The following is a 26041-nucleotide window of genomic DNA, read 5'->3' as shown; positions in this document are numbered from 1 at the left end:
GTATACATGTAATCTTATAAAAAAAATTGTACAGCCCAAATATAGAATAAATAAAAATATATCCATATAAATAAATAAATTTTATCTTATAGAAATATATATATATATATATCATGTTTATTTCTTACTAAATTATTTTAGTAATTTTATAATATTCGATAATGTTATAAGATATTTAATTTTTTTAAAAATTATATTAGTATCTCATAAATATTAAAATGTTAATACTACATGAGGCAGCGTCAGCATTTCCGATGCAATATGTCTCTCGAGCATTATATTACCATTTTCGGACTCACAAATATCAACATAATTATTATATTTCTATCTCACATATCAAGAGAATGAAACAGGTGCCATTATCACACGATCTACCATTCATGTTTTCTGAAAATTATTTGATTGCATTTAAAATCATATAATTTGCAGCAATAATCTCATAAATGGAGCCAATAAAAATATGTGTTTTCGGCACCTGATTGACAAATAGCGAGCACTGACTTATACTAATCATACTGATTAGTATAAGGATGCAGAGGATACTAATCATACTGATTTTTTAAATAATGGGAAACTAACATATTAATATAAGATTTGACGGCCAATAAAACAATCTAAATTTTGAGTGCATCTAAAATAAAAATTATACTTTTTGAAATTTTTTGTAAAACATCTAAACAGTATATAGATATGCGAAAATACTAATTTACTTACTCTTTTATTAGTCGGCCTCCTTTCTCCCCTATGGCCGACGACGAAAGCAAGCGATCACTCCCTCTACTTTCTTGCCTGTGATCAATAATACAAGAAAGACTTACGAGTAATGATAAGAACTATAAACGAAGAGAGAAGTGAGTCCTTAACAATGACAACGAAAGCCAGAAAAACGATCAAAATCTACAAACGACGATACCAAAAGTTACAAATAACAATTCAAGGCAGCCGACGAAGTTAACAAACAACGAAGTGATCGGCAACAATGGTAACTATTTCAAAAAATTTTAAATAGAGACTCTCAGCACAATATTTTAAAAAACAATTTTTTTCAGAAATTGATTTTTAAAAATTGATGTCGTATTGGTACAAGAAAGCTAAAGCATCCGATGTTTCCTCTGATCCACACGAAAGAGATCGATCAAAATGGTTAATCCACTGTAATACAAACAACATTACACAGTAAGAAGATAAAAGACAACAAGTTCAAGAGGGACAAGCTTTTTATCCCCACAATCAGAAGACAACAGCATAATTTGTCTGTGTAAGACGCCGATATGGAACCCCTACACGCCATCTGTAGGTTCCTTGGGTGTGGAAGAGGATCCGCGGTCTATTGCGGGAAACTTTCTGGGGAGAACGAACAAAGGTTCAGCGCTACATTGACCCTTCAATGCCTGGCACAGAGCATAACCCAATGCTCGAGCAACTGGTACAGCAACAGCGTTTCCCACTTGAATGTACCTAAGCAGGCAAACGCTCAAATTTCATGTTTGTCACCAACATTATTGAGACAGATTTTGATATATGCGTACTTTTACTGTTTTAATAATCCAAGATAAGAATTAAAATTAAAAAAAAAAAAATACTTGTGGTTTGCTCTTTCCCAATTTACTAAAGAAAATGTCATTACAATATGCAGAAAGAAACTATAGCAAGTATTATGATAAATGTCAACCTGTATGGACAGACAGAATATGCCGATAAAAATTAATAATGCAAAAAAGGAAACAAAAGAAGATTTACCGTTCTTTTACAGGCCCTTGAAGTTTGTAAAAGTCTGGAAATCCTTGAAGTCTGGCATTCTCTCGAACTGAGAGCACTCTATCTTGCTCTGGGTGCAGAATCACCTAACAGCATGACTACTATTACAATAACTTTAAAGCATTAAACAAAAAATGTTCCCAGTTATGCAAGAACGGGTACCTGGTTGTGAGGCTCAGCCCTGGTTACGACTGTAGGAACTGTTTCATCCCACCACAATCGTCCAAAAGGCCTGTAATAAATCCAACGTTAAATTGAGTGGAACTAAATACTGATATGTAGTAGAGTAAATTGGGTGACAACGTACTTCAAAGATTTTCCTTTAATAAAAGACATAGCATAGTCGGGAACCTGCAGCAAGGATTCATATTATTTTCGGCAGAAATTATGAAGCAAACTGACAGTTCAAATCCATATTAGAGATTACCAAAGGTTTCCCAGATGGCAATATAACTCTTTCGACATTTGGATCCCACTCGACGATATTATCGGGACCAACCACAACACCAGGCAAATCCCTGAAATTTGCACCCTACATTTAATTTTTTGAGACAAAAGTGGTTATTATCGTATGCTCTCCGATGATAAACAACCACATATCCAAAAATTTAGATAATATTGGGCAAACCTTCCTCTTTGGTATTTGGCAAACCCGTTGATAATCATCATCATTTAATTGCAACGGGTTGTGATCAAAAAGTTGATGCATATCTGTTGCTTTGACACGAGGGCTATAATTCATTAGCGCTACATAAACAATAAAGTAAATTTCATTAGTTGTGCAAAGCCAATAAAGCTATTTCAATAAAAAGTGCAATCGAAAACTAATAATAATAGTCAACAAAATTTTTTGGTTTTCCGATATTTTTTTGTGACTAATAGTAAAATTGGCTCTCCTTTGTACTTTTGTCAAGTTTTGCTGCTAATTCCTATTATTTGCCACATATACATAGATAAAAACTATTATTTTGCTTTTCTTGAGTTTGGAAACCATGAAAAACAAATGTAATCTCTTTCTGAAAAGTTAAGTTGAGAAATAACAAAAGAGAATTCAAGAAAAAATGTGCAAAAGAAACTATTTAACCTTTCTTTTCTAGGTATTGAGCAAACTATTTCTGTTTAGTTCTTCCAACAAAACAAAATGAGGTTTTTTTTAACACAACATGTATGAAAAATCTTTATCCAAGTTGTAAAAGTCACTCATATTATCCTTATTCCAATACCACCTGAAATCTAAAAATAACTATTTGATTAGTATTATACCATTTCTTATTATTTATTTTCAATTACAAGTAATTGCAACCTACCACTTCTGGGGAGACGAATAAACTGTTGAAATTCTGTTTTTGCTGCTTTACCATAGGGAATCTCATCCCTATCTTCGTAATTCGTAACCTTGATGTCAATAATAAAAAAGATAAATTAGTTACATACAAACTAAATATGTATTAAACTGATAAACTAATCAAAATAATAAATATTTACCGGTGGAAGATCAGACAAAGCATCCTCCAATTGTAAAGCTCTTTCAAGTTCAGGGTGTTCATTTTCATTATATGCAACGATATTTTGCTACAAGAAAAATAAGATATCAGTAAGATCCGACATAAGAGTATGGAGATAAGTTGTTTTCTGAGACATACCTCAAATTCGTTAGGAGCTCCCCCGCGAACAATCACATCATGGGTCGGTAATGGAAATTGGGGCAACATCTACAGCCAAGTGCTCATGTGTTATTTAAATGACATGATAGAGCTGAGACAAGAAAAAACAAACCTTAGTTGGACAAGCACCCCAAAGAAACACCCGCATCCGAAATTGAGGAAGGCCATAACATCCAGCAACCATCATACCAAGCCTTGCTTGATAATTCATGGCAACAAGCCTACTCAAAGCATATCTTCCCATAAAGCCTTGTGCAAACTTTAATATGTCAACAACATTCTCCATAAGGACATATTTTGGTTTGAGAAACTCAACAATATCCATAAAAACAACCATCTGTTGATTTTTTGGGTCCTCCAATGGAGCATTTTTGTTTCTAAATCGGTTAAATCCACTTATCCCTTGGCATGGAGGTCCACCACAAACCACATCAGCTTGACCCTAGTAGGAACAGAAAGAAAAATAATGGAGACTATATTCTGACCATATCCAAAGCCTCATAGAAAGAAAGAAAAATAAAAAACCTACTGGTAATGGCAAAATGCCCTTGCTGTAGCCATTCTTCACAAAATCCTTGATTCTCTCTTCGCATTTGCTGGTATATTAATACACAATTAGATATGGGCAAGAAAGTCCAAAAATCTCTTAAGTTAAATTAGTACCTTAATCCTTCTACAGGCTCCCAAGTATCGTCACTAGGGCCATATCCCTTCCAACGAACCTAAAAGAAAGAAGATATTGACATTGTTCTCAAACAAGAATATATAAATTGTCATCCAAATTTCAAATAAGATTCAAAAATTGTCAACTTTGTGTTACCTTAAACTTCAATCCAATTTTACCAATGTCACTGGGATCACCATAGCAAATTCCAACTAACTTATCAACTTCAAATTCATCATTTGGCACCTTGGGATCATTAAGCTCCTCACCATCCAAACCATTAGAATCAATTTCCTCTTTAACTTGATTTCCAATAACATGATATTTTTCACACAATTTTTCCCACTCAATCAAAAGAGCCAAAAAATCTTCAGCCTTCTCATTCCTCACCTACAACATGTTAGTGTTAGCTAGGAACAATTACCTTGCACAACCACACGAGAAATGCATGTCATGAAAATTATAGCGTAATTATTTTATGTAGAAACATGAAATAAATTATTCTCAATCCAGATGGAAGCTGGCTATGCATCTGTCCAAACAATGTCTTGAAATAAAATGGCAGACCATGAATACCTCAGTGTTAGGATGGTTCAACTTTAAGCTCTGGCAAGCATACTGATTCAAATCAACAGCCCAACGCTGCAACATGAAAGCAAAATTAAACATGAATTTGCATTAGATGCCAGTCAAGTATAATTTATCAAGTTTGACTCACCGTTTGGAGATTTATGCCAGACAAATTCGCACCCAAGCATAGACCAGTGGACATTGCACCACATCCAGAATACAGGTCAAGCAATGTAACCACATTTTTCTCCCTAAAAGATGGAGAATCAGGATCTGATGATGACATAGTGGATGATGATCCACTCGCGGCCCTATCATTTTCTAGTGGTATTATGACATATAGTTAGCAACAAATTATGATTAATGGAACTATGAACATAGAAAAATACTTATATGTTGAGAAAACTACATTATCACCTGGTAAATTTGCAAAAGTTGAATATGCCAAAGAGTATGACATGTCGTAGTAAAGATCACAAGAAGGAATGCCATTTTTCTTGACCTCCAAATTGATCTACCACAAAACAATAAACACTGTAAGTCTATCAAAAACTACACTACAGAGGCACAAGGATTGGTAGGGAAATGTTTAAACTTACATTTGGATCCACACGTTCAATTTTTATCTTGGAAACCATACAATCCAACAAATTATCATTTTTCTCCTCTGACAAGAAAACTCTTCGAGGATCATGAACAACTTTTGCACCATGACAACATGCATGATCCTTCATAACCTAAAGACCAAAAGAATCTACAATGCTTTGGACCAATTTCAGATTATGATGAAACAGAAAAACTAGAATTACTCACTGTATCTTCTGCTCTAAAAAACCACTGAGCAGTAAAATATAGTTCCCCGTCAGTTGTTTCAAAAAATTCAACTATACGTCCAATGTAGTCAAGCTCTCCTTCAGCTGCCTAAAAATAGACATTTTGCAATCAACATAAGAAAATAAATAGAAATGATATCTAGAAAAGAGCAAAGTTGGACCACACTACCTGTTACAAACATTACATTATCTGACCCCAAAACAAATAATTTTGCTAACGGATGGGTAATATATGTATCCAACATATGCAAAGAAAAGCTTCCTTAAACTTCAGTCAAATACAAACAAATATTGAAAATGTGTTTCTAACACTAATACAAATCTATTAGTACATTGTAAAGATTAAAGAAAACATAAAAAATGACAATGAAAGTACAGAACTAAAGAGTCACAAAATGTGGTTTAGGTTTTAGCCACTGGGACAGCCATAGTACAAAGTAATTTTATTTTCACTTGCAATCAAACATGAGCCCACAATCAGAATCACAGGTTTCATTTGACGGCATATTGACCATTGAGTTTTCTCGACACCTAAAACCCAAATTGCAGATTGCTTATAAATAGAGTCAAACAATCAGAATATCCATCTTGACACCCACTTTCACAGCCCATCCAAACTACAACTATTACACTAATTACAAGCCCTAAACATTGTGGATAAGTTTGTCGATTGCCACTGCACTTCTTGCTCAACACAGCCATATCAAATTCTAATAATAACCACCTATCCATCGGACCATTACCATCTATCCTGCATTCATCACTCCCACCATCACAATCCTCAACCTTCACCTGTCAAACTGCACAACCCTAACTTCGTATCCACCTGCAGCAAATACTAAAAAACCAACGAGAGATGTTGTCATCCATAGTGTCAACAATTATCCTTCCAATTGCCACCTTGATCATCACCACTTTTGACAGTGCCATCCATCTCATTCCCCAAAATGATCGAGCAAAGGTGTCATGACCATCACTGGCTCTTCTGTAGATCACCACATCTCCCACTTTCGATTCCAACCACCAGAAAATTTCATATTGTCAGGTCTAGAATTTCAATTGAATGATCTAACTACAATCATACAACAACATTGTGGAACCTCAGATAGAACTATAGCAATTACCAAAGTACATGTATTTGAATATTAAGACAGATTTTTAACTATCTATAAATGTGATAGAAGACAAAAATAGGATGACAAATTCTGGGGTTAACCTATGGTTTATCTTCAATTATTACGAAACAAAAATTTAAGGAAGCGCACAGATGTACAAATCCCAAATGATGTATCATGAGATTTAAGAAGCTTACTAGAACATGATGAGACCGTTCAGACCACAATAAATTTAGTTAAAAACGTTTAAACAAACAGAATCGCAGCAACAATTATCACATCACTCACTTTGACATATGCATCATCATCAAGTTTGTATGAGACGCCATCCACCTTGGCCTCGCGGTAATGACACTTAGCTCTCAAGAGTGGTTCATCATCCGCCCTGCATTAAGAGTGTAAGCAGCAACATTGAATGAAAATAATGAGATGCAAATGAGAATGCAGTAATCACAATTATCTGATTCCACGTTTTCACCTTTTTGCGCTTCCATTAGACGAAGCCCGCTTTTAGCCACAGAAACACAAAATTAGTGATCATCGTCAATAAAAGAACTGTAAAACGTCTACCCAATTATTGTGCGGTAGTATAAACAAACAATTTATCGCCTTCGACGTACCTTCCTTTGGTATCTCTCCGGCCACAGCTTCTTAGCTTCAGCCTCCGGAATAGGATTCCCAACAAAGCAGCTCTCCGGCCGCTCTTCGTTCTTGGATTTCTTGCTATGCCCCATCCTTTTCTTCGGCGATTGCTTCCGACTCTCCGCACACTCCTCCTTACTCTCCATCTCCTCCTCCTCATCCTCGGCTCGATAACATACCTCTTCTTCGCCCTCCCCGGGCCCCGTCTCCGCCGATTGATGCAGGACCGGCGCCAGGACAGCAGCCCCGGTGGCGCGTCTCTTCCTCTTACTCCCGGACTCAGAGGGCTCTGCGGCACCGACACTTCCGTCCGCCGCGGCCGCTTTCTTCAACCGTCGGGACCGCCTCTCCTCCGCCGCAGTGGTCATCGCCATATATCAGATCAGGCGAGATCGGAGTTGGGTGGCGGAAAGGGGTAGGGTTTCGGCGAAGGCAGAGGATGAGACGAGAGGACGAGCGAGGGGGGAGTGGCCGCCTTTTCAACACCAAAGAGGGAAGCTGGTGAGAAATGAGCGGGAATCGGAATTGTTATAGGAGTTAAAGTGGATTTGAATGAGGCGTTGGTGTCCGACTGCGGAGTTGTCAGCAGTTGGGGTGGGGTCGGGTCGCAACGGGCGGCGGGTGGATTTGAATTTTGATGTTGGGAACGTCGAAACATTTTGGTCAATATAATGATTAAAGGATATAATTATAGAAACATTTTTTATGTTCTATTTAAGACATCATTAACATTTAAAATATGTTCACTCATGGAAACTTGGTGATGTTTAATTAGAGCATCGCCAACCTTAAGAACATAAAACTACAATAGTAAATCATGCTCTATTTACCAAACATTTAAACGTATAAACGAGATTTATTCCATAAATGAAATAAATTAATCCTTGTAGTAAAAAACAGCAAATAAGACACGACGTTCCATAATAAATATTCTAATTTATTTCGATCATGTCAAGCGACAATAAACACAGGTAGGGAGCACTGAAAGAAACAGGGAAAGAAGATTCCCAGCGGCGCTGTGGCTGAGCGTTGCAGCCTGTTGGCCAGCAGAGGGGCCATAGCTGCAGCGCACCTTTGGTGATCACATCACTACCAATCTAGGATTGCAGAAACGGATGTCAGGATTAGGCATACGGGTTTGGGGGTAAAAATTATGTCGTCGCCTGAGAGATTCGAACTCTCGCGGGGAAACCCCATGTACTTAGCAGGCACACGCCTTAACCACTCGGCCAAAGCGACCGTGTTGAAGGTTCTTCGTAACAATACTAAATAAATAAAAATATGTCACACCTTCAACAGTGAATACCCTCTTGTCAAAGACCACATTATCCAGCACGATTTCTCTCATTCCCTGTCGGACTTAAATGCGAGGTATACTTTCTATCAGCTTAAGCTTAATGGTGATGCAACTCGAATCTCATCATGTTATTACAGTAGCTTATGAGTTAAGTTGATTCAATTTCTATTGGTTTAAGCTTCACATGGATCCTAAGGTTACGACCAAGGCACAACCATTTAATCTTAGCACCGGTAGTCACGGAAAGTGAAGATAGCATAAAAGATACGAAGAAGAAGAAGAAGAAGAAGAAGCAGAAAAGCTTTTGCATGGCTGCAGTAGATATCCGAAACGTGCTGGAACTATTCAAAGCACGTTTGCAACATGCTACTGCCAAATCGTATACGTAACCCGCAGCCAAAGCAACCCAGCGTTGATCTTTTCAGGGCACTAACTTGTTAAGTATTTTGGATAAATGTAGCACCACTACATGAACCGGTGGAAGATGGCAAGAAACCAGCTCTCCTGATCTCTATCTTCCTTTCTGTGGACCTAATTTTACTCCCTAATCCAAGAGGACCGCATTACAACCCGAGTTTATGCGAGCTTACGTTCGCTCCACCTCAATCCACAAAGCAAAAGTAAGCACAGCCTCCATTTTACATTGCTTGCTTATTCTCTTCGTTAGTTCTATAAATATCAATCCAAGTTATCCCAGTATGACATGAACCGGAACTCGCCATCGTGTTGTGTGTTTACAGCTAGAGAAGATGAAGGCTTTCACATATACCACTTGCAGCCCTTCGCTCTTCGTGGTTTTGATGGTGTTGTGTCTGAGCACGGGTGTGAGCTCACAGTTGACCACTGATTTCTATGTTACGAGCTGCCCCAATGTGTTCAAGGTGGTGCGACGTGTGGTTGTTAATGCCCTTAAGAATGAGATGAGGATGGCAGCTTCTCTTCTTAGGCTCCACTTCCATGATTGCTTTGTGAATGTGAGCTTTGAACTCTATTGTATTCTTTGATTCTACGACTACTCTAGGGTGATGTGTTTCCCTCGTCATGCAGGGATGCGATGGCTCGATTCTACTGGATGGGAGTGACGGTGAGAAGTTTGCTTTCCCGAATATAAACTCCGCGAGGGGATTCGATGTCGTCGACAGCATAAAGACGGCTGTGGAGAATGAGTGCAATGGAACTGTTTCGTGTGCAGACATACTTGCCATAGCAGCAAGAGACTCGGTCGTGTTGGTAAGTCCTCCAACGCATTCCTCGGTATATGTAATACTTCTTGGCGAGAGTGGATCGCTATCCATGAATTCATGGGTCTGCATGGATGCAGAGCGGTGGTCCTACATGGAAAGTCCTCCTTGGAAGAAGAGACGGGTTGGTAGCCAACCAAACAGGAGCTAACAGTAACCTTCCTTCTCCATTTGACTCCATCAACACGATCATATCCAAATTTCTTGCGGTCGGCCTCAACACCACCGACGTCGTCGCCTTGTCGGGTTCGCCATCAACTCTATGATCAGCATCTTATATAGCTTGCCGCTCTTGTGTTCGACCTAATGGCGAAGCTTCATGTGGACGCGCATGCAGGTGGGCACACGATCGGCCTCGCGCGGTGCGTGACGTTCAACAACCGGTTGTCGAACTTCTCGTCGACGGAGTCGGTGGACCCGACGCTGGACTCCAGCATGGTGGCCGACCTGCAGAACCTTTGCTCACAGAGCAGCGACGGGAACGCGACCACGGCGCTCGACCGCAACTCCACCGACGTGTTCGACAACCACTACTTCAAGAACCTGCTGAGCCAGAAGGGACTGCTGTCGTCGGACCAGGGGTTGTTCTCGAGCGACGAGGGGGTGGCGGCCACCAAGGGACTGGTGCAGATCTACAGCAACAGCAGCAGCGCCTTCTTCAGCGACTTCGTGATCTCCATGATCAAGATGGGCAGCATCAGGCCCCTCACTGGTTCTGCGGGAGAGATACGCCGGAACTGCAGAGCTGTGAACTAAAGATAGCATCGGATCTATGCAACTACGACTCAGTTACTTTTCTGTATGCAAATCTAAGGGCTCCTTCTTATGTAATCAACAATCACGATGTTGATGCAAGCTACTGAGTTTGCATCTGCAGTGCGTTCTACCTCTAGTCAATTCCATAAAATCTTCCTCTTTGCTATCTCGAGATCAAATCGATCATACATTACATCAAGATGTAGAGAGATTGAATCGAAAATAAGTATAATATATAATGAATCAATGAATGGTGTCGCTATGGAATCAGACATGGAAGATGTCCCAAACTTCTTTCCTTTTAATAACAATTAATGTAGAGACAAAAATGTTGTATTTATCGAATCTTATTACGAGATTAAAACAAACAACCCTACGATGATACTGAGGATTGTTACGAAACATTTAACTTCTTAAGTAGTAAAATCTATCTATTTGTTTACCTACCTACGTTTATATCAAGTTAATTTTAGCGCACTGACGAAGTGTTAGATGTTATCGACACGTTCCTAGAGTTAATTTTAATGTTGAACTATTATTTATTTATTTAGAAAGATAAAATATTCATCTTCAAACGAGACAAATTATGATTAATTTATAAAATATTACTATCCTTCGGACATTTCAACGCATTAATGAAAATGTTAGGTGCTATTAATATTGAACATAATTGTAATGTTGAACTGTTATTTTAAATATAAATATCATATTATTCATTGGTTTACAAACAAAGAAATGATGGTTGATTCTAAAATTAGTTTAAATTATTTCTATAAAGATGCATTAGTGAAATATGGGCTATTAATTATCGGATGATTTTTCTTGAAAATGCTCCTAGTGCCCAAGTTTTTAATTTTTTTTTCTAATATCCTAAATAATCGTACCACCTCCTTTTTTATTTTTTTACTCTCGTCGTGTCGTGACTATTTTATCTCTGTCATGTGATATTGATTGACATTAATCATGAGTTATTTTAAGTTCAAATAGATGGTAGTATAGTTTACAAGCATAATGATTCAACCAAATAAACTACAATCCCAAATGCATCAACACACCACTTTATCGTGACTATATGTAGACGTCGATCTAACTCGTAACATATATTCAATAGCCTTTAGGTCAAGATCCTAGTAATCGAAATTCTTAAGAAGATTTAGTATCACTTCAATTATCTCAAATGGGATAGAGGGGATGAAGATCAATATATTGGGTATTAGAGATGAAAAAAGTATTAAATAAAAATAAAAAATATTTATTTAGTTATTTTCAATAAAATATTAAAAAAATCAGGAGTCTTTCTAAAGAAAATATTTATTTAATTATTTTAAAAAAGGAATATTCATTAAAAAAAAAAAGCCTGCCAGCGATGAATTATTATAAAAATTATTCGGACATAATATTCCGTTACTGCTGCTGCTGCTGCTGCTGTTGTTGGATCGGCAATTAGCGCAGTCCTCGAAATCAAATCGAATCGAGCCATCCCAAATGCCGTCCTCCTCCAACACATCCTTCCCCCTCCTCCTCCGCCCTTAATGTCGCGGGATTGCGCTGCTCTCCGCCGCGGGAACGCCTCGCCTCCCCTCAGCGCCACTGCCGAACGTCGCCGGGGCCCGCCTCCTGCCCGTGGCTCCTCGATCCGTGAGTCTCTTCTTCCCACGTCCCGTCTTTGCTCAAAAAACTCTTACCTTTTCCCTTCCCTTCGCCCCGGCACTCGGTTCCGGACGCTAGGGTTCGGAATGGGACTCCATGGTTCGTGTCCGGCTCCGATCCCGAGGTGGATTGGCCGCTGGATTCACCGACCGTGGGTTCTTTACATTTAAAAAATGTGGTTCTTGAAAGCTAGGGCTACGGTTTTGCCTGCAATTTGTTGAGGATCTATCTGTTTTTTTTTGGTGGGAAGGGAATCACGAGCAAGAAAATAAAAAGAAACTCTTTTCTGCTCTCGTTTTGGTTGATTAGCAGGCTTTTCTTAGGCGGTCTCTTCTTTTTGGGAGATGGTGGACTCGGTGGATGTGGTGTTGGAATTCTTGAGGAAGAATCGGTTCTCGAAGGCTGAAGCTGCATTGCGGGGGGAGCTCAATGCTCGGCCAGATTTGAGTGGGTTCCTTCAGAAGCATCTAGCCGAGGAGAAAGAAGAAGTGGGAAGAACCGTTGGAGAAGTTAGCAGTGTGAGTGCAGAGAGTTCGAAGGAGTTCATTATCAAGGAGATTGAAGTAGGAGGGATTGGAAATGGATTTGATAGCAAGAAGGGGTTTGACCTTGGTCAGGATAGGGAAAGCGGTTCAGTAGATCTGTACCCTTGGATTTTTAGTTCAACTAGCAGTACTTCCAATTTGGTTTTGAAGGATACAGGCACCATCGACAACTTTGCTGATCTCTTGATTTCAGAAGAACCGAAGCATCGGCGTGGTTCTTTTGCGGTGGAGAAGAGGGATCGTGTCTTTTGTACTGAACCTGGTCGGCCAGAAGAGCAAAGGGCTTATGTTATGTACAAAGATAAAGCTGAGGTTAAAGTGAAGCCTGAAATCGGCCAAGTTAGTGATCATAAGGACAACTCTGCTGACATTCAAGACCATTTGCTTGCTAACCTGTGGGTGAAAAGTGAGGATCCTTCGAAGGAATGTTCTGTGAAGACAGTTTTTCCATTTTCCACTGATAATGCCTCGTCAAGTTATGGTGGACATGCTAATGAAAGGACATTAAAACTTACCGTCCATAACGATGACATTAGGGAGTCAACAAAACAGCAGCCAGATGAGATGAGTGGGTCATACACTTCCGGAAAGTCTCAAGACAGTGTGGAACCAAAAAGTTATAATAATTTTGATTTACCAGTTATTGTTGAAAATCACAGGGAAGAACTGCCAAGGCTGCCTCCTGTAAGGCTGAAGTCTGAAGACAAGTTAGTCAACAGTCTGTGGGAGGAGAAAGCTGATCATCATGGATCTGGAATGAGGCTATCCAATGCCGATAATACCTTTATGATTGGATCATACCTTGATGTCCCTGTTGGGCAGGAGATCAACTCTTCTGGTATGTAATGGTTGAGTGATGTAAATATGATTGTTGTGTTGGATGTTATACAAGTAAGATTAACTAAGTAGAAGATTATCCTTCTGCAACAGATAAGGGTAAAATAACTGTCCACTTTCCTGGCATGGAGCATGACATGCTTCTTGCATTGCATTTACTTTTGATTTTTTGAATATTTTCTCTATCCACTGCAGAAGCATGCGTTTTCGAGAGTGAGATGCATCAATCTAAGTAGGAATTGAATCTTTTGTAGTTTTGCTATCACTGCTAGAATCATAAACAACCCTGTAAGATGCTTGCTGATGATCCGTTTGAAGGACATTATGGCAAGCCCACAATTTGCTTTGGAGAAAGTTCCATGAAAGTTAAAGTTTAGCATTTTACTACCTGGGCTGTGGGAACTTTTTGAGTCATTGTCATTTGTTATTTCTGGATAGTGAAATAGGGTGAAATCCAATGTCTTGGATTCGACACGTAGCATGTACAAAATCCATAACACTATGATAGTATACTAAAAACTTTGCTGATTATAGAGTATGAACATGAGCTTTTGCCTTAATATAGCTTAAGAACAAGCTGAAGTTGTATGTATAGTTTCTTAGCCAATAATTGCCCGGCCTTAGAAGTATACTTAACCAATGCATTTTTTAATTTTTTTGATTTTGGATTATTACCTAATTCTGTTGAAATATTTTTGGTGCTACAGAGTTTAGGGCCAGCGATTTAATTAATAACTGCAAAAGTATCTGCTTAACAGTGCCCATAACTCATCTGCATATATATATTAATCTCAAAGGTCTGTATTAGTATTCCTTGAAAGTTTTTGGTTGGTATGGGGTTATGGGCTTCTCAATCCTAATTTATTTTACGATTTTCCCCTCTAATTTCGTTCTAGATTTCCTTGTGTTGATTAATACACCTCTTGTCCTCTCCAAGTAAATGTGGTTTAGGACGTGCACCGTATGTAGTTGATAGTAACTGGTAAAATTTGGTTTTTTGAGCCAAATGTTTCAAAACTTCCCTTGTTGATCACAAAACTGTATAAGTCGAAAACTAAAATTTTAAGCACATAACTATACTTGTTATAAAGTATTGAAAAATCTCAAAGATGATCCCAGAATATCTCGTACAAAACTGTAGAAGTCGAAAACTAAAATTTTAAGCACATAATAACTATACTTGTTATCAAGTATTGAAAAACCTCAAAGATGATCCCAGAATATCTCGTACCACTCTTTTCTTAGGTAGTATAATCTTGGCCTCTCTAGAGGAAAGTGCCTTTCCTCTGTGGGATCTTGCTAGGTTCTTTTAAAGTGGGTCTAAACACAGTCACTTCTGTTAAAATTGGTAAGTTTAAGCTGATACCTGATTTTTCGGGTTTTGTTACATGGATAACAGAGCAGAGACATTTGGCTGAAACAGCGTAAATCCTGACCTTCCGTCTTTGTGAGTTCAAATGTCCCAGTATGTTATGGCAGAAATAGATTTTTTTTTGGGGCCAGAACCATGAACCTTGGCTTGCTTTTCCCAGTCCCATGATTCTCGTCATGAAGTTTCTGTTCACTTTTGACCTTCTAGTAAACTGATTTTCAAGATTTATTTGTTGATATTTTAAGGTGGGAATGCTTTAAAGGTGTTTTGTTGCCACACTACATTCTAATTGATTGATACATGTGATCTCTTTTCTTTTTAATGATAATCCACTGTTTCTTCTAAATTTGAAATTTTTATAACAGGTGTCAGGAGAACAATTGGAACTAATTGGCTGTCTGTAAGTCAAGGTATTGCTGAGGATACTTCTGATTTGGTATCTGGTTTTGCTACTGTTGGTGATGAATCTGTTGACTACCCAAATGAGTATTGGGATTCTGATGAGTATGACGATGATGACGATGTTGGATATACAAGACAACCCATTGAAGATGAAACCTGGTTTCTGGCGCATGAAATTGATTATCCAAGTGATAATGAAAAAGGAACAGGTCATGGAAGTGTGCTTGATCACCAGAACCAGGCTCCCAGAAAGGATGACGATGATCATTCTTTTGCTGAGGAAGATTCATATTTGTCAGGCGAGCAGTATTTCCAGACAAAAAATGTTGAACAAGTTGCTATTTCGGAGGCACCAATGGATCATAAGATGCTAGAAATGTATGGCAGAACAGATGAGAACGATCTAATAGCTCATTATGATGGGCAGTTGATGGATGCAGAAGAACTAAGTTTGATGCGTTCAGAACCTATATGGCAGGGTTTTGTCACACAAAATAATGGACTAATAATGCTGGATAATGGGAAAGGTGTGAGTGATGTTGAACGAAGTCGTCAAGAGAATCCTCTTACAGAAGATGATCAGCATGGTTCAGTTAGGTCAGTTGGTGTGGGCATAAGTAGTGATGCTGCTGACATTGGCAGTGAAGTTCGTGGAAGCTTGGTTGGAGGAAGTAGTGAAGGGGACACAGAATTCTTTCCTGATCATGATGTCAGTGCAAGAGGTGCAAGGCATTATCCAAATGATTCAACTGATAGCGATTTGAATAGATCAAACAAGGAAAAGATGAGGGAAAATAAACAGAATAGTAACATCTGGGCAAATAAAAAGGATATAAGCCTGTCAGGAGTGAGTACTGGGGGTGGCTTTTCCTTCCTACCTCCATTGGGAACTGGAGGCATGCTGGAGGCTGATTCTGGTAAATCATTATGTTCAAGCAAAGCCCACGTCGTAGTTGGTAACATTGCTGGTGAATATGCAAATGGCATAGTAGCAGAGGATACACTTGCCACTTGGAGGAGAAAAAGCAGTGATTCTTCTCCTGTCAGGAGCTCCAGAGATGAGGCGACTTCTGGTGCTGCTAGATCAAGAAACTCCAGTGCATCATCAGGCTCAGACTATGGCTACGCTGGAACAGAGAGCATTAGTAAAGCGCACCATGAGACAAATGAAATAAGGGAAGACGACCCTGGAGCAACATTAGAAGATGAAGTAGCGGCATTACAGGAGCAAATAAGACAGATACAAACACAGGAGGACGAATTTGAGACTTTCTATCTTAAGATAGTGCATCGGAAGAACAGGCATGCTTATCTTTATCTGTTCCTTTTCCTGGCAGTGTTCTGACCATTGTATAACTAGTCTTGTTCCTGCATTTTCTTTCCACTTCCTCTTCTCCTCTTCGGTGTTTTATTTGGTTTCTTCTTTCTTTGTAAAAAAGGTGCATTCGCTTTTGCTTGTTCTTTCTTGTTTTCTGTTTTGACATTACATTTCCCGTCTTTTTGTCACTTGCCAGAACTGGTTTTGAAGAAGACAAAAATTTTCATGTGGTTCTGAATTCTGTTATAGCTGGACGGTATCTTGTTACCGAATACTTGGGTTCCGCTGCATTTAGCAAAGCGATTCAGGCACATGATCTGCACACTGGTACAGACGTCTGTGTGAAGATTATTAAAAATAACAAAGATTTCTTTGATCAGAGCCTTGATGAAATCAAGCTTTTGAAATTTGTCAACAAGAATGATCCTGCTGACAAGTATCATATTTTACGTTTGTATGATTACTTCTATTATCGGGTGAGTACAATATTATTCTCGATCATTAACTCTTAATTGTGATTCTTATTTGAGTTCATTTTGTTAATTGATGTTTATTGATGTTTTTAATTTGTGCAGGAGCACTTGTTGATAGTTTGTGAACTCCTCAAGGCCAACTTATATGAATTTCATAAGTTCAATAGAGAATCTGGAGGGGAGGTTTACTTTACAATGCCCAGACTGCAGGTATGAATTACTTTTGATAAGAATCTTACTGTTCCTATCACACTAAAATTGCTAATGTATGAATTACTTTACATCTGCAGTCGATTACTATTCAGTGTCTGGAGGCACTTCAGTTTTTGCATGGCCTTGGTCTTATTCATTGTGATTTGAAGCCTGAGAATATTTTGGTAAAGAGCTACAGTAGGTGTGAAGTTAAGGTCATTGACCTTGGTAGTAGCTGCTTTGAAACAGATCATTTATGTTCTTATGTACAGTCACGATCTTATCGCGCACCTGAAGTTATTTTAGGTCTTCCATATGATAAAAAAATAGACATATGGTCGCTGGGATGCATCTTGGCTGAACTTTGCACTGGAAATGTAAGTTTCTGATTTGGAATTTCCCCTTGCAAGTCACTCATTGAAGTTTTTGTTGTTCAGCACTCGGTTCAAATTCGTGCAATCATTTCTTTTGTAGCTTTTCTCCCTACATATACATTCATGTCTTTTAACTAAGTTGTTTATTTTTTTGCTGTTCTTTTTATTTTATTTTATTCTTATACTTGGGAGATATGATTGTAGAGTATGATTTGGATAGAATTAATTTGTTGTTGTCCAAGGTTAACAAGGTCAGTCTTTGATAAGAAGCTTTTCTTTGCTGACAAATTCTACATGCCTATGCCCATCAATGGTCATAATGACACATTTAAGAGAACATGTAGAATCGTGTTGGCCATGTTTCGTCAGGTTTTACACTCATCAAACTCCTTGACTATTGATTTCTAATATTAATGGAAACATGATGCCTTTGTGTTCAGCTTTCTGTGAATGTATCTGCTAGGATTATCTTCTCATAAAGTTGAAACATGACTTGTCGTTGTCTGTTGAATTTACTTTTCTATCCTTGAATGTTTGCCTCGTCTTTCTGTCTCACTCTAGGGGGTTTGGAGATGCCAAAATTGGTTCTTCATGTCTGTATCCATATGGCATTGTTTTAAGACCAAAAAGGGGCTAAATCTGTGATAGCAAGAATAGGGGGTTTTCATCCTTTCTCTTGACCACGTCGCCTAACAAAGTCGACTGTTGGTGCCAAAGGACTCTTCACCATCTATGTTGGCCTTCCCACCTAATATAGTTGTTCACCATTCTTAGAAAGTTTGTATTCACTTTAATAAGATCTGGTGTATATTGTTCTCTTAAATCTATTAGGTTTTTGGTGACTACATTTTTTATTTTTTGCTACTAAAAGATTTGTTATGACACTTTTCCACAGGTTCTCTTCCAAAATGATTCTCCTGCAACATTGCTGGCCCGTGTGATCGGAATCGTTGGCCCCATTGACCAAGGGATGCTTGCAAAGGGATGTGATACACACAAATATTTCACAAAGAACCACATGTTATATGAAAGGAATCAGGTTTGAGATCTCTGATACTTGATCTATTACCGAGAATAATCTACTCTCCCTTTTATCTAGTGCTGTGGCCTTCTACATAAACTGATAGAGACACACACTAGTCGAGGACTATATATGAAAATTTATCATCTTGCATATCCCTATTTAGACATATTTAAAGACAACATGGTCGGATGATGCATTTCAGGATGTTTCATCTCAAATCTTTACAATCATTTTCCATTGATGTGGTTGCATTTCAAATATATCCTTGAAGGTTCTTGAAAATATGAAACGTAACACATACTTGATGCTTATTCTTTTGACTTTTGCCATGCAATGGCTCTTGTTAAACTAGCATCTATCCTTGTTGGGGCATATGTTTTTCTCTGTTATCAACCATCATATAAGAAATAATTAAATGCTGCCACCACTTTCTTAAGTGTTGATTTTTCGACTACACTTCCATCCAGGAAACCAGTAGGTTAGAATATCTGATCCCAAAGAAGACATCATTACATCACCGACTGCCGATGGGTGATCAAGGCTTTATTGACTTTGTTGCTTATCTTCTTGAAGTAAACCCAAAGAAACGACCAAGTGCCTCGGAGGCTCTGCAACATCCATGGCTTTCCTATCCTTATGAGCCAATATCATCTTAAGAGTTCTTATAGTGGCTGCATGATCTGCACCGGAGAAAGTCCCAATCTGCAGTGCAAGCTGATGTGTATTTGTGGTGCACGCTAAGCGCGAAAGAAAGCCCAAGTCTCATTCCATCAGTTTGCTGCTTACTGCGGTGCCTCACGTCCGACAGTAGGAGCCGACGGCCATTTGGGGTGTAGTTCTGTTGTAATCTAACTTGTTTAATTGTCTTAACCCAGAATGTAGTTGGCATGCACTATGTGATGCCGTTTATGGAGAAAGCACCATGTCGTGTTGTATATGATGTGATTAGTATGAGGCCTTACGAAATGTCGCTGGTTTTGTCCCGAGTCTTAAACATCTGTTCTGCAATGTTGATGGCTTGTTTCGAGAAGATTTTGTGCGAAGAGGAGCTGGGAGCATGTTTCTTCTTCGATCTAATGTGCTCCAAGGGCTGATGTTCCAACTGTAAGCTCTGCAGCAGGAGTCGTAGGCAATCTTAGTTTAGAGACACGTTTACATTCTTCAACTATTTGATTAGTTCCTTTTACCTTGTTGTACATGGAATTAATTTTCATGGAACATCACAAATTTAAGGTTTTTTTCTTTACTTTATAGAAGACTATGAAGTCATAGAGGAAATGTTTTCCTTTTTTCTTTTTTCTCTCTTCTCACTTAGCTAGTAGCTATTCAATTGTGTGTGACTTACCCGTCAGAAACGATAAGACACCCGGCAATAATCTTCTATCGGAGGTGGAAGCTTCTTCTCCTTTCGAGATTTATTCTGTAAGATGGTTGGTTCTTTGTGCGTGACATGGCTTGAAATCGAGACCATGCATATCGAGCTAACCTTGTGATTCGGATCCACAGCCAACTTTGGGGCAAAGACTACCCAACCATTTCACAATTGATTAAGAAGATCAACCATATATATATGTTCAATTCGGGATTCCTCTCCAGTGCATAGTGCATGACAAGCGTACTAGAGCTTTAACTAAAGCAGCAGTTGGAACTCATTGGAGAACAAGGAGCCAAAACTGCAGGCCCAAAGCCAACGTCAACACCAACGCTCCCTGGTGAACATATCTATGCACTACCCCTTGTCCGAGGCATCAGCACCATAAATTCCACACGCACAGCGGTGGCCGCTGCAATATCAGCTCACGCGGCTCTAGGGAATGGCCTCTTCGACCAAGGCTGGGTCGATCACCGTCCTGGTTTTGAGGGTCTTCGTGTTCCTCTTCCTCTTGGTTTCCCTCGTCGTCATCGCCACCGACACCGTCACAGTGCCCGATCCAGATCCAGATAGCGAGTCTGAAACAACCACGCTGGGTTTCAAGGATGTAATTGCCTACAGGTGATGGATCCATCGATCGTTCCTCCTCCTCCTCTCTCTCTCTGTCTCTCTCTCAGGTACTACTGTTACTTGTGCACCTCTAACTCTTGTGTCGTGCATGACAGATACGTATTTTCTGTGGCCGTGATCGGATGCGTCTACACGCTCCTACAACTTCCTTTTGCTGCTTTGAACACCATTAGCGGGAAAAAGTTCATCGGCAGGAACACCTTCCCACTCTACATCTTCATTGATCTGGTACTCGCATGTTTCCATTAGGCGTAAGAGATCATGAAGCTCGCTCGCCCTCTCTCCCTCCATGGAATCAGATTACTGATGGAACTCGATCGTGACCTAATGAGCAGGTGTTCTCTCTTCTGTTCGCCTCTGGGGTAGGGGCTGGATTTGGCTTCACGGTGGATCTGAAGAGACATCTGGACAAGGCATTCCGGGGTGACGACGGGGAGAGCTCCGACACAAATGACGTCGACAAAGCCTTGGACTTGGTGCACGTCTCCACCGGCTTCGTCCTCGTGGCCACCGTGTGCATGGCCTTCATCATCCTCACGTCCACCTTTGCCCTGGCCAAGAAATGATGAGTAGTACCGCACCAAACTTTCTCCTCTCGCTCAGAAACAAACATCCTCGATCCTATTCATCGACTCAAGTCATTTTGATGTAGCTTTTTGTTCTAATAAAAAGCAAGCCACTGCGATCGTGTTAATTAATCTTCTTTTTGTTTAGCTCCTGCATTAATCTCATCCTGAAATATTCATCTAAGATCGACTTCTCCGGAAGAGGCGAAATAGGACGGGCCAGCTTGGATGATACACCGGACTCGAGGTCAAAATCGAAATCAAGCATTGATGGTCGAATTGGTCAAGCGTTAAACGCTGAGCACACGCTACCGTGGGACTTGAGATGCATCTGTTGCCCGTCCTTTCCCCGGTTGCCACCCTTCCATGTCAGTGCCATTTATACTCGGACAGCAGTCATCTCACACACTGACACAGAGAGATAAGACTTATATATATATGTATGTCTTTATTTGCTATAACCACAACGTAGCACTGAAAAATATGGCACAGTACAATCCACTTCTCTGACTACATATATTTACCGAGTGATCTGACATGGATGGAGATAAATATTCATTCCAGATGAGAAGACAAAGAGAGCAGTAGTAGCTGAAGAGGCTGTTCTTTTTGATTTTATGGCATTCAAATATAACAACAAATTATTTTTTTCCTTTTTCCCAGCAGAAGACTCGAAGAGAATATAGCTGAAGTTGAAATTCGAGTATGATGTGATCATCTTTGATCTTTCATCCCAGTTAGAACGAACACACATCTATCATGATGTGTGTGGGTTCATGAGATCCATTTTCTCCCGCATCATAATGTAATTATTTTATTTCCTAAAAGATTGCTTATTTCCACCAGAAGAAAAAGGTTAATATGGGGTACGATAATTCTTTCAGAATCAATATCACCAAAAACCCAATCAAAAGAATACATAATCCATCATGACCGATACCAATGAAACATCAAATTCAATCCCACTTTCTTTGTTTTTTTTTTCTGCAAATAATAATGATCAAAAGCTACTGCAAGCAAAGGAGCCAAAGTTTTCATCATCCCATATGCCATCTTGAACATGGAGGCATCATCACCCAACAAAAATACACCGATATATTAAGAACTAATCTAATTATGGAGAGAGCTGTGTGTTAGGAGATACGCGGAAGTGACTCCCATCATTGCTGTCGTCTTCCTTGCTCTCCGCCATGGCCGATGGCGCATAGCTGGCTGCCGCCTTTGGTCCCGCTTCCCATACCGTGCCGGGCTTCGACTGCAACTGCTTCCTGCAGGAGTGACAAGTTATCTGGAGAAGCATCAGGTTGATCTGCTTCGCTGTATGGTCCCTCAGGAGGTAGGCGTTCTCGAGCTCGGCTTGCGCCTGCCGCCGGATCGTCTTGGCGTTGGCCAGTTCCTTCTCTGCCATCTCGACCTGCTTCAAAGCTTGCTGCCTTGCATCACTCGCCAAGGCCTTCTCCCTCGCCGCCTGGCGCAGCTGCTCCCGGGGATCACCACCTGCGTTCGACGAGGGGAAGCCACCGACGGGCGGCCCGATAGATAGCTGCAGCACCGTCGCCTGGGCCTCGTCGGAGTCGGGGGAGGAGGTGGATGTTGGGAGTACATGCAGCGCCAGTGGTAGGGATGATGCTGCGGCAGCGGCGGCGGCGGCGGTTGAGGTTGTTCGGCCGGAAAGTGTTGGCTCCGTCGACGGACTTGTGCTCGACGTCGTCCAGGAAAGGCTGGAGGGCCGTGGGGTCGCAGGCTCGCCGAAGGTCCGAGTGGCGCTGCAAGAATCTTGGTGCTCTATGAAGCTTTCGACTCTGTCGTCGATCAAAAGAAGGATCGATGTTAGATGATGTGATGGATTTCTTGCGCGCACACATGGAAGGAGACATGTAGGTAGGCATTCAATTGGGTCGCAGACACATGAACACAACATGAAACCAACCAATCGAGTGGTAATAGCATTGGGAACCGTGTGCAGTGCAGAGGCCATGAATGTTGTAGACCTACACTCATTCAAGCTCTCTCACAGAAGAATCTAAAGAAGCCCCAACAGACTCCCATCTTGAATTCTTGGATCGTTGGATATACTACTCCGGAAAACTACTCAACAACTTGGAAGAATTCTAGCTTGATTGGACCCTTAGTCGATGATCGTTCGAACACCAAAGAAATGATCGGCGCAACAAAGACGAAGGATCATTTCCCAGAAGATTAAAGAAGGAAAAGATCGTGACCTTTGACCAGCGGTTTATGAAAAGAAGTGAGCACTAGCGTTTGATGTACCCACCGAGAGAAGACGCGGCCACAGTCGCAGGAGTGGCCGCGGGTGCCGCAGGTCTTGAGGTGCGCCTTGTAGTCGGACTGGACGGCGTAGGCCTTGGAGCACCGGGAGCAGGCCCACTGCCGGCGGTCGCTGTGCTTCCGGCGGAAGTGCTTCTTGATGCCGACGAGGTCGCCGAGAGCGTGGCGGGGGTCGTGGTGCAGGCAGCTGGGCTCGGGGCACACGAACACCCGCTTCCGTGCCTCCGCCGCATCCCGCCTCAGAAGCTTCCATGGCACCTTGTGCCGCCGCCGGTGCATCTGCAGATTCTGGTCCCTCTGAAACCCCTGGTGGCAGATCTCGCACACGTACCGGTCCGACTCCAGCAGCGTCCTCGGCGACAGCGACACCACCTCCGCATCAGGATCTGCCCACCCACAATTTCCACAAACTCGATCAGCCATGCACAACCCGTCGGACGACAATTCGCCATGGCCTCAAGGACGAACCGGCCACATACCTGGTGTGCCCGCAGGCCTTCTCTTCCTCTTGCCGGCCTTGTCATCATCCGCCGAGGAGATGGGAGTCCGTGGAGGGTTGGAGGCGGTAGAGCAGGAGACGCTGTTGACAGGAAGAGCAGAGACTGCTTGCTGAGGGGAGCTCCTTAACATTTGCTGCCGACGCGTACTGTCTCACCGCGGTTCTTCTACCTAGCTTTGGGATCTTAACGAGGCTTGAAGTGGGAAAGGAATGATAGAAAAAGGCTTTACGACAGCAGATAAAGATAAGATGCTCGTGTTCTTTAGCTGAAGTGTGCCTGTCTCATCCTTGATGGGAGGCAGCTTCCTTTGGAGCTCTGGAGAAGCTTGAGAGAAATGTAGAATCCAGTAGTACTGGTTGCAACTACAGAGAGAGAGAGAGAGAGAGAGAGAGAGAGAGAAAGAGAGAGAGAGGAAAGGAGGAAGGAGAGACACCACTGGAAACCTGAGCCCACCAGGCGAAGGAGTTGGGTGGTGACAGAGAACAACAAACAAACAAACAAAAACACTCATAATTTCATGTCATTACCACTCTACCCATCAGTCATTTGCATGAATGAATGCAGTTCTGATTCCCAAAACCACGTGAGAGCCCTCCTCTTCTTCCACCCTAAAACCCCCACTCACTGTTCTTTTACTGCAGCACAACACCGCCATCCTCTCATACGTATAGGTGAAGGACCAGCAGTCCTTCCATCCTTGGCTCTCTCTCTCTCTCTCACTCTCTCGCTCCCACCAAAGCAGTCGAATCTGCATCACTAGTATGCATTCACAGGGTGCAAACACGGATGCATTCGGCTGTAATTGCGCTACAGAAACAGGATTAAACCTGCTGCGAGTCGAATGAAGGCCAAGGACCCACTAAAGCTCAAAGCTATTATTCCTCCACTGCATTGTCACTGTGGCAGATGTATTAACTTAAACCCAAAAGCCTGGGGTTTTCTGCCACTTTGCTCATGCTTTCTGAGCGATGATGGGCTCACCGATCTTTTTCTCTAGGAGTAGTGCTTATTGCTGGATGAACAACTCGAGTTACCCGAAGTCACGCTGCATGTGAGGCATACAACTAGCAGCCATTCACCCGAAAGGGATCGCTCGGAAGTCTGATTCTTACTGCCGTTGCTCATGAAAGGTGAAGCTTTGTTGACCTCGGTGAACTCCTACGATGTCGTATGATCAGAGAGACCCCCCCCCCCACCCCCCTTCCCCCCTTGGAATCCAGTACAATATAAAGAAAAGAAAATATCTCCTCGTTCAAGTTGTAGAATTGAGGCTTGTGTTTGTCATTTTGTTACTTTGGCATCTGTTTTGGTCTGTCTTAATCTGTTAAAGCTTTGTTGAACGAGTGCCATCTTGGAGCCCCCCATGCTTTCTTTCAAGACGAGAAAGCTTCCTTTGGCTTAGACATGCACTTCATCAGTAATCAAGCTTTGTGTTCCCTTAAAATTCTACAGCATCAGTGATTCCAGCGAGGGCAATACCAAAGCTACCACCTAACTGGCTTGGTTTGGCTTTTGGGGGAGAGAAGGGATGGTGCGATGATGCGAGGAAGGTTCTTCACGCATGCAAAGAGACTGTTGCTGGCAATCATCCATCAGAAGGTTCCTCGGTTCTCCATCTAATCCTCATCATCATCATCATCGCCAAACTAAGTTTCTTTGATGATCCCATTTGCTGTATTCCACATTATAATATGCAATGTTCATTCCTCTTTTTCGTTTGCTTTCCTCACTCTCTTTGAACTTTGTATTATTAAGATGAGCACATGTGTGTCCAATCACCAGCGCTAGGATCTTTATGTAGTTAATTAACCTCAATAAGACCACATGCCTTTGATACAGTGATGAGATTGTTTCCTTGGTATGTACGAAAGATGAGTTTATGGGAACAACAATAAGATCCTCATAATTAACCAAATATTCATGATCAAACTCATCCCTTTTGCATGGACACACACAT

The 26041-nt window shown here is 40.9% G+C and overlaps 5 protein-coding genes and 1 non-coding gene across 9 annotated transcripts; 3 read left to right on the top strand and 3 right to left on the bottom strand.

The window, feature by feature from the left end:
* Positions 1 to 1106: 1106 nt before the first annotated feature.
* On the bottom strand, positions 1107 to 7739 carry LOC135606249 (DNA (cytosine-5)-methyltransferase 1-like). Of its 2 annotated transcripts, none has more exons than XM_065097210.1 (21): positions 7225 to 7739; positions 7083 to 7111; positions 6893 to 6989; positions 5470 to 5577; positions 5256 to 5393; positions 5074 to 5170; positions 4805 to 4977; positions 4663 to 4728; positions 4243 to 4476; positions 4086 to 4144; positions 3952 to 4018; positions 3535 to 3864; positions 3402 to 3470; positions 3244 to 3330; positions 3066 to 3153; positions 2387 to 2505; positions 2186 to 2290; positions 2066 to 2109; positions 1921 to 1990; positions 1741 to 1844; positions 1107 to 1458 (listed from the first exon to the last, which is right to left on the bottom strand). In XM_065097210.1, the coding sequence occupies exons 1-21, from the start codon at positions 7618 to 7620 to the stop codon at positions 1281 to 1283; spliced, it is 2658 nt and encodes an 885-aa protein (XP_064953282.1). In that variant the 5' UTR covers positions 7621 to 7739; the 3' UTR covers positions 1107 to 1280. The 2 variants fall into 2 exon arrangements, with proteins under 2 accessions (XP_064953282.1, XP_064953283.1); XM_065097211.1 differs by having other exon boundaries at positions 2387 to 2475.
* A 664-nt stretch (positions 7740 to 8403) lies between these two features.
* TRNAS-GCU (transfer RNA serine (anticodon GCU)) lies at positions 8404 to 8485 on the bottom strand. Its single transcript has one exon. It is a non-coding gene; the product is annotated as a tRNA-Ser (tRNA).
* A 764-nt stretch (positions 8486 to 9249) lies between these two features.
* Positions 9250 to 10787, top strand: LOC135605083 (peroxidase 59-like). The gene is made up of 4 exons (XM_065094772.1): positions 9250 to 9517; positions 9591 to 9773; positions 9865 to 10030; positions 10122 to 10787. Exons 1-4 carry the CDS (start codon positions 9293 to 9295, stop codon positions 10538 to 10540), a joined length of 993 nt encoding a protein of 330 aa, XP_064950844.1. The 5' UTR covers positions 9250 to 9292; the 3' UTR covers positions 10541 to 10787.
* A 1251-nt stretch (positions 10788 to 12038) lies between these two features.
* LOC135606248 (uncharacterized) lies at positions 12039 to 19757 on the top strand. Of its 3 annotated transcripts, none has more exons than XM_065097208.1 (8): positions 12039 to 12178; positions 12500 to 13573; positions 15310 to 16648; positions 16861 to 17140; positions 17240 to 17347; positions 17428 to 17706; positions 18599 to 18742; positions 19195 to 19757. In XM_065097208.1, the coding sequence occupies exons 2-8, from the start codon at positions 12535 to 12537 to the stop codon at positions 19381 to 19383; spliced, it is 3378 nt and encodes a 1125-aa protein (XP_064953280.1). In that variant the 5' UTR covers positions 12039 to 12178; positions 12500 to 12534; the 3' UTR covers positions 19384 to 19757. The 3 variants fall into 3 exon arrangements, with proteins under 3 accessions (XP_064953280.1, XP_064953281.1, XP_064953279.1); XM_065097209.1 differs by having other exon boundaries at positions 12040 to 12178; positions 12503 to 13573; positions 19301 to 19757; XM_065097207.1 differs by having other exon boundaries at positions 12040 to 12178; positions 12503 to 13573.
* Positions 19758 to 20352: 595 nt separating this feature from the next.
* On the top strand, positions 20353 to 21442 carry LOC103976748 (CASP-like protein 4D1). Its single transcript, XM_009392064.3, has 3 exons — positions 20353 to 20720; positions 20825 to 20957; positions 21065 to 21442. The coding sequence occupies exons 1-3, from the start codon at positions 20542 to 20544 to the stop codon at positions 21293 to 21295; spliced, it is 543 nt and encodes a 180-aa protein (XP_009390339.2). The 5' UTR covers positions 20353 to 20541; the 3' UTR covers positions 21296 to 21442.
* A 796-nt stretch (positions 21443 to 22238) lies between these two features.
* Positions 22239 to 24551, bottom strand: LOC103976749 (protein indeterminate-domain 16). The gene is made up of 3 exons (XM_009392065.3): positions 24064 to 24551; positions 23571 to 23970; positions 22239 to 23097 (listed from the first exon to the last, which is right to left on the bottom strand). The coding sequence occupies exons 1-3, from the start codon at positions 24212 to 24214 to the stop codon at positions 22410 to 22412; spliced, it is 1239 nt and encodes a 412-aa protein (XP_009390340.2). The 5' UTR covers positions 24215 to 24551; the 3' UTR covers positions 22239 to 22409.
* Positions 24552 to 26041: the final 1490 nt, after the last annotated feature.

The sequence above is a fragment of the Musa acuminata genome, chromosome BXJ2-2, assembly GCF_036884655.1.
Source record: "Musa acuminata AAA Group cultivar baxijiao chromosome BXJ2-2, Cavendish_Baxijiao_AAA, whole genome shotgun sequence".
In the NCBI taxonomy this organism is placed as follows: domain Eukaryota; kingdom Viridiplantae; phylum Streptophyta; class Magnoliopsida; order Zingiberales; family Musaceae; genus Musa; species Musa acuminata.
The sequence above is the reverse complement of the archived record's forward strand: the minus strand, read 5'-3'. Positions and strand labels throughout refer to the sequence as shown.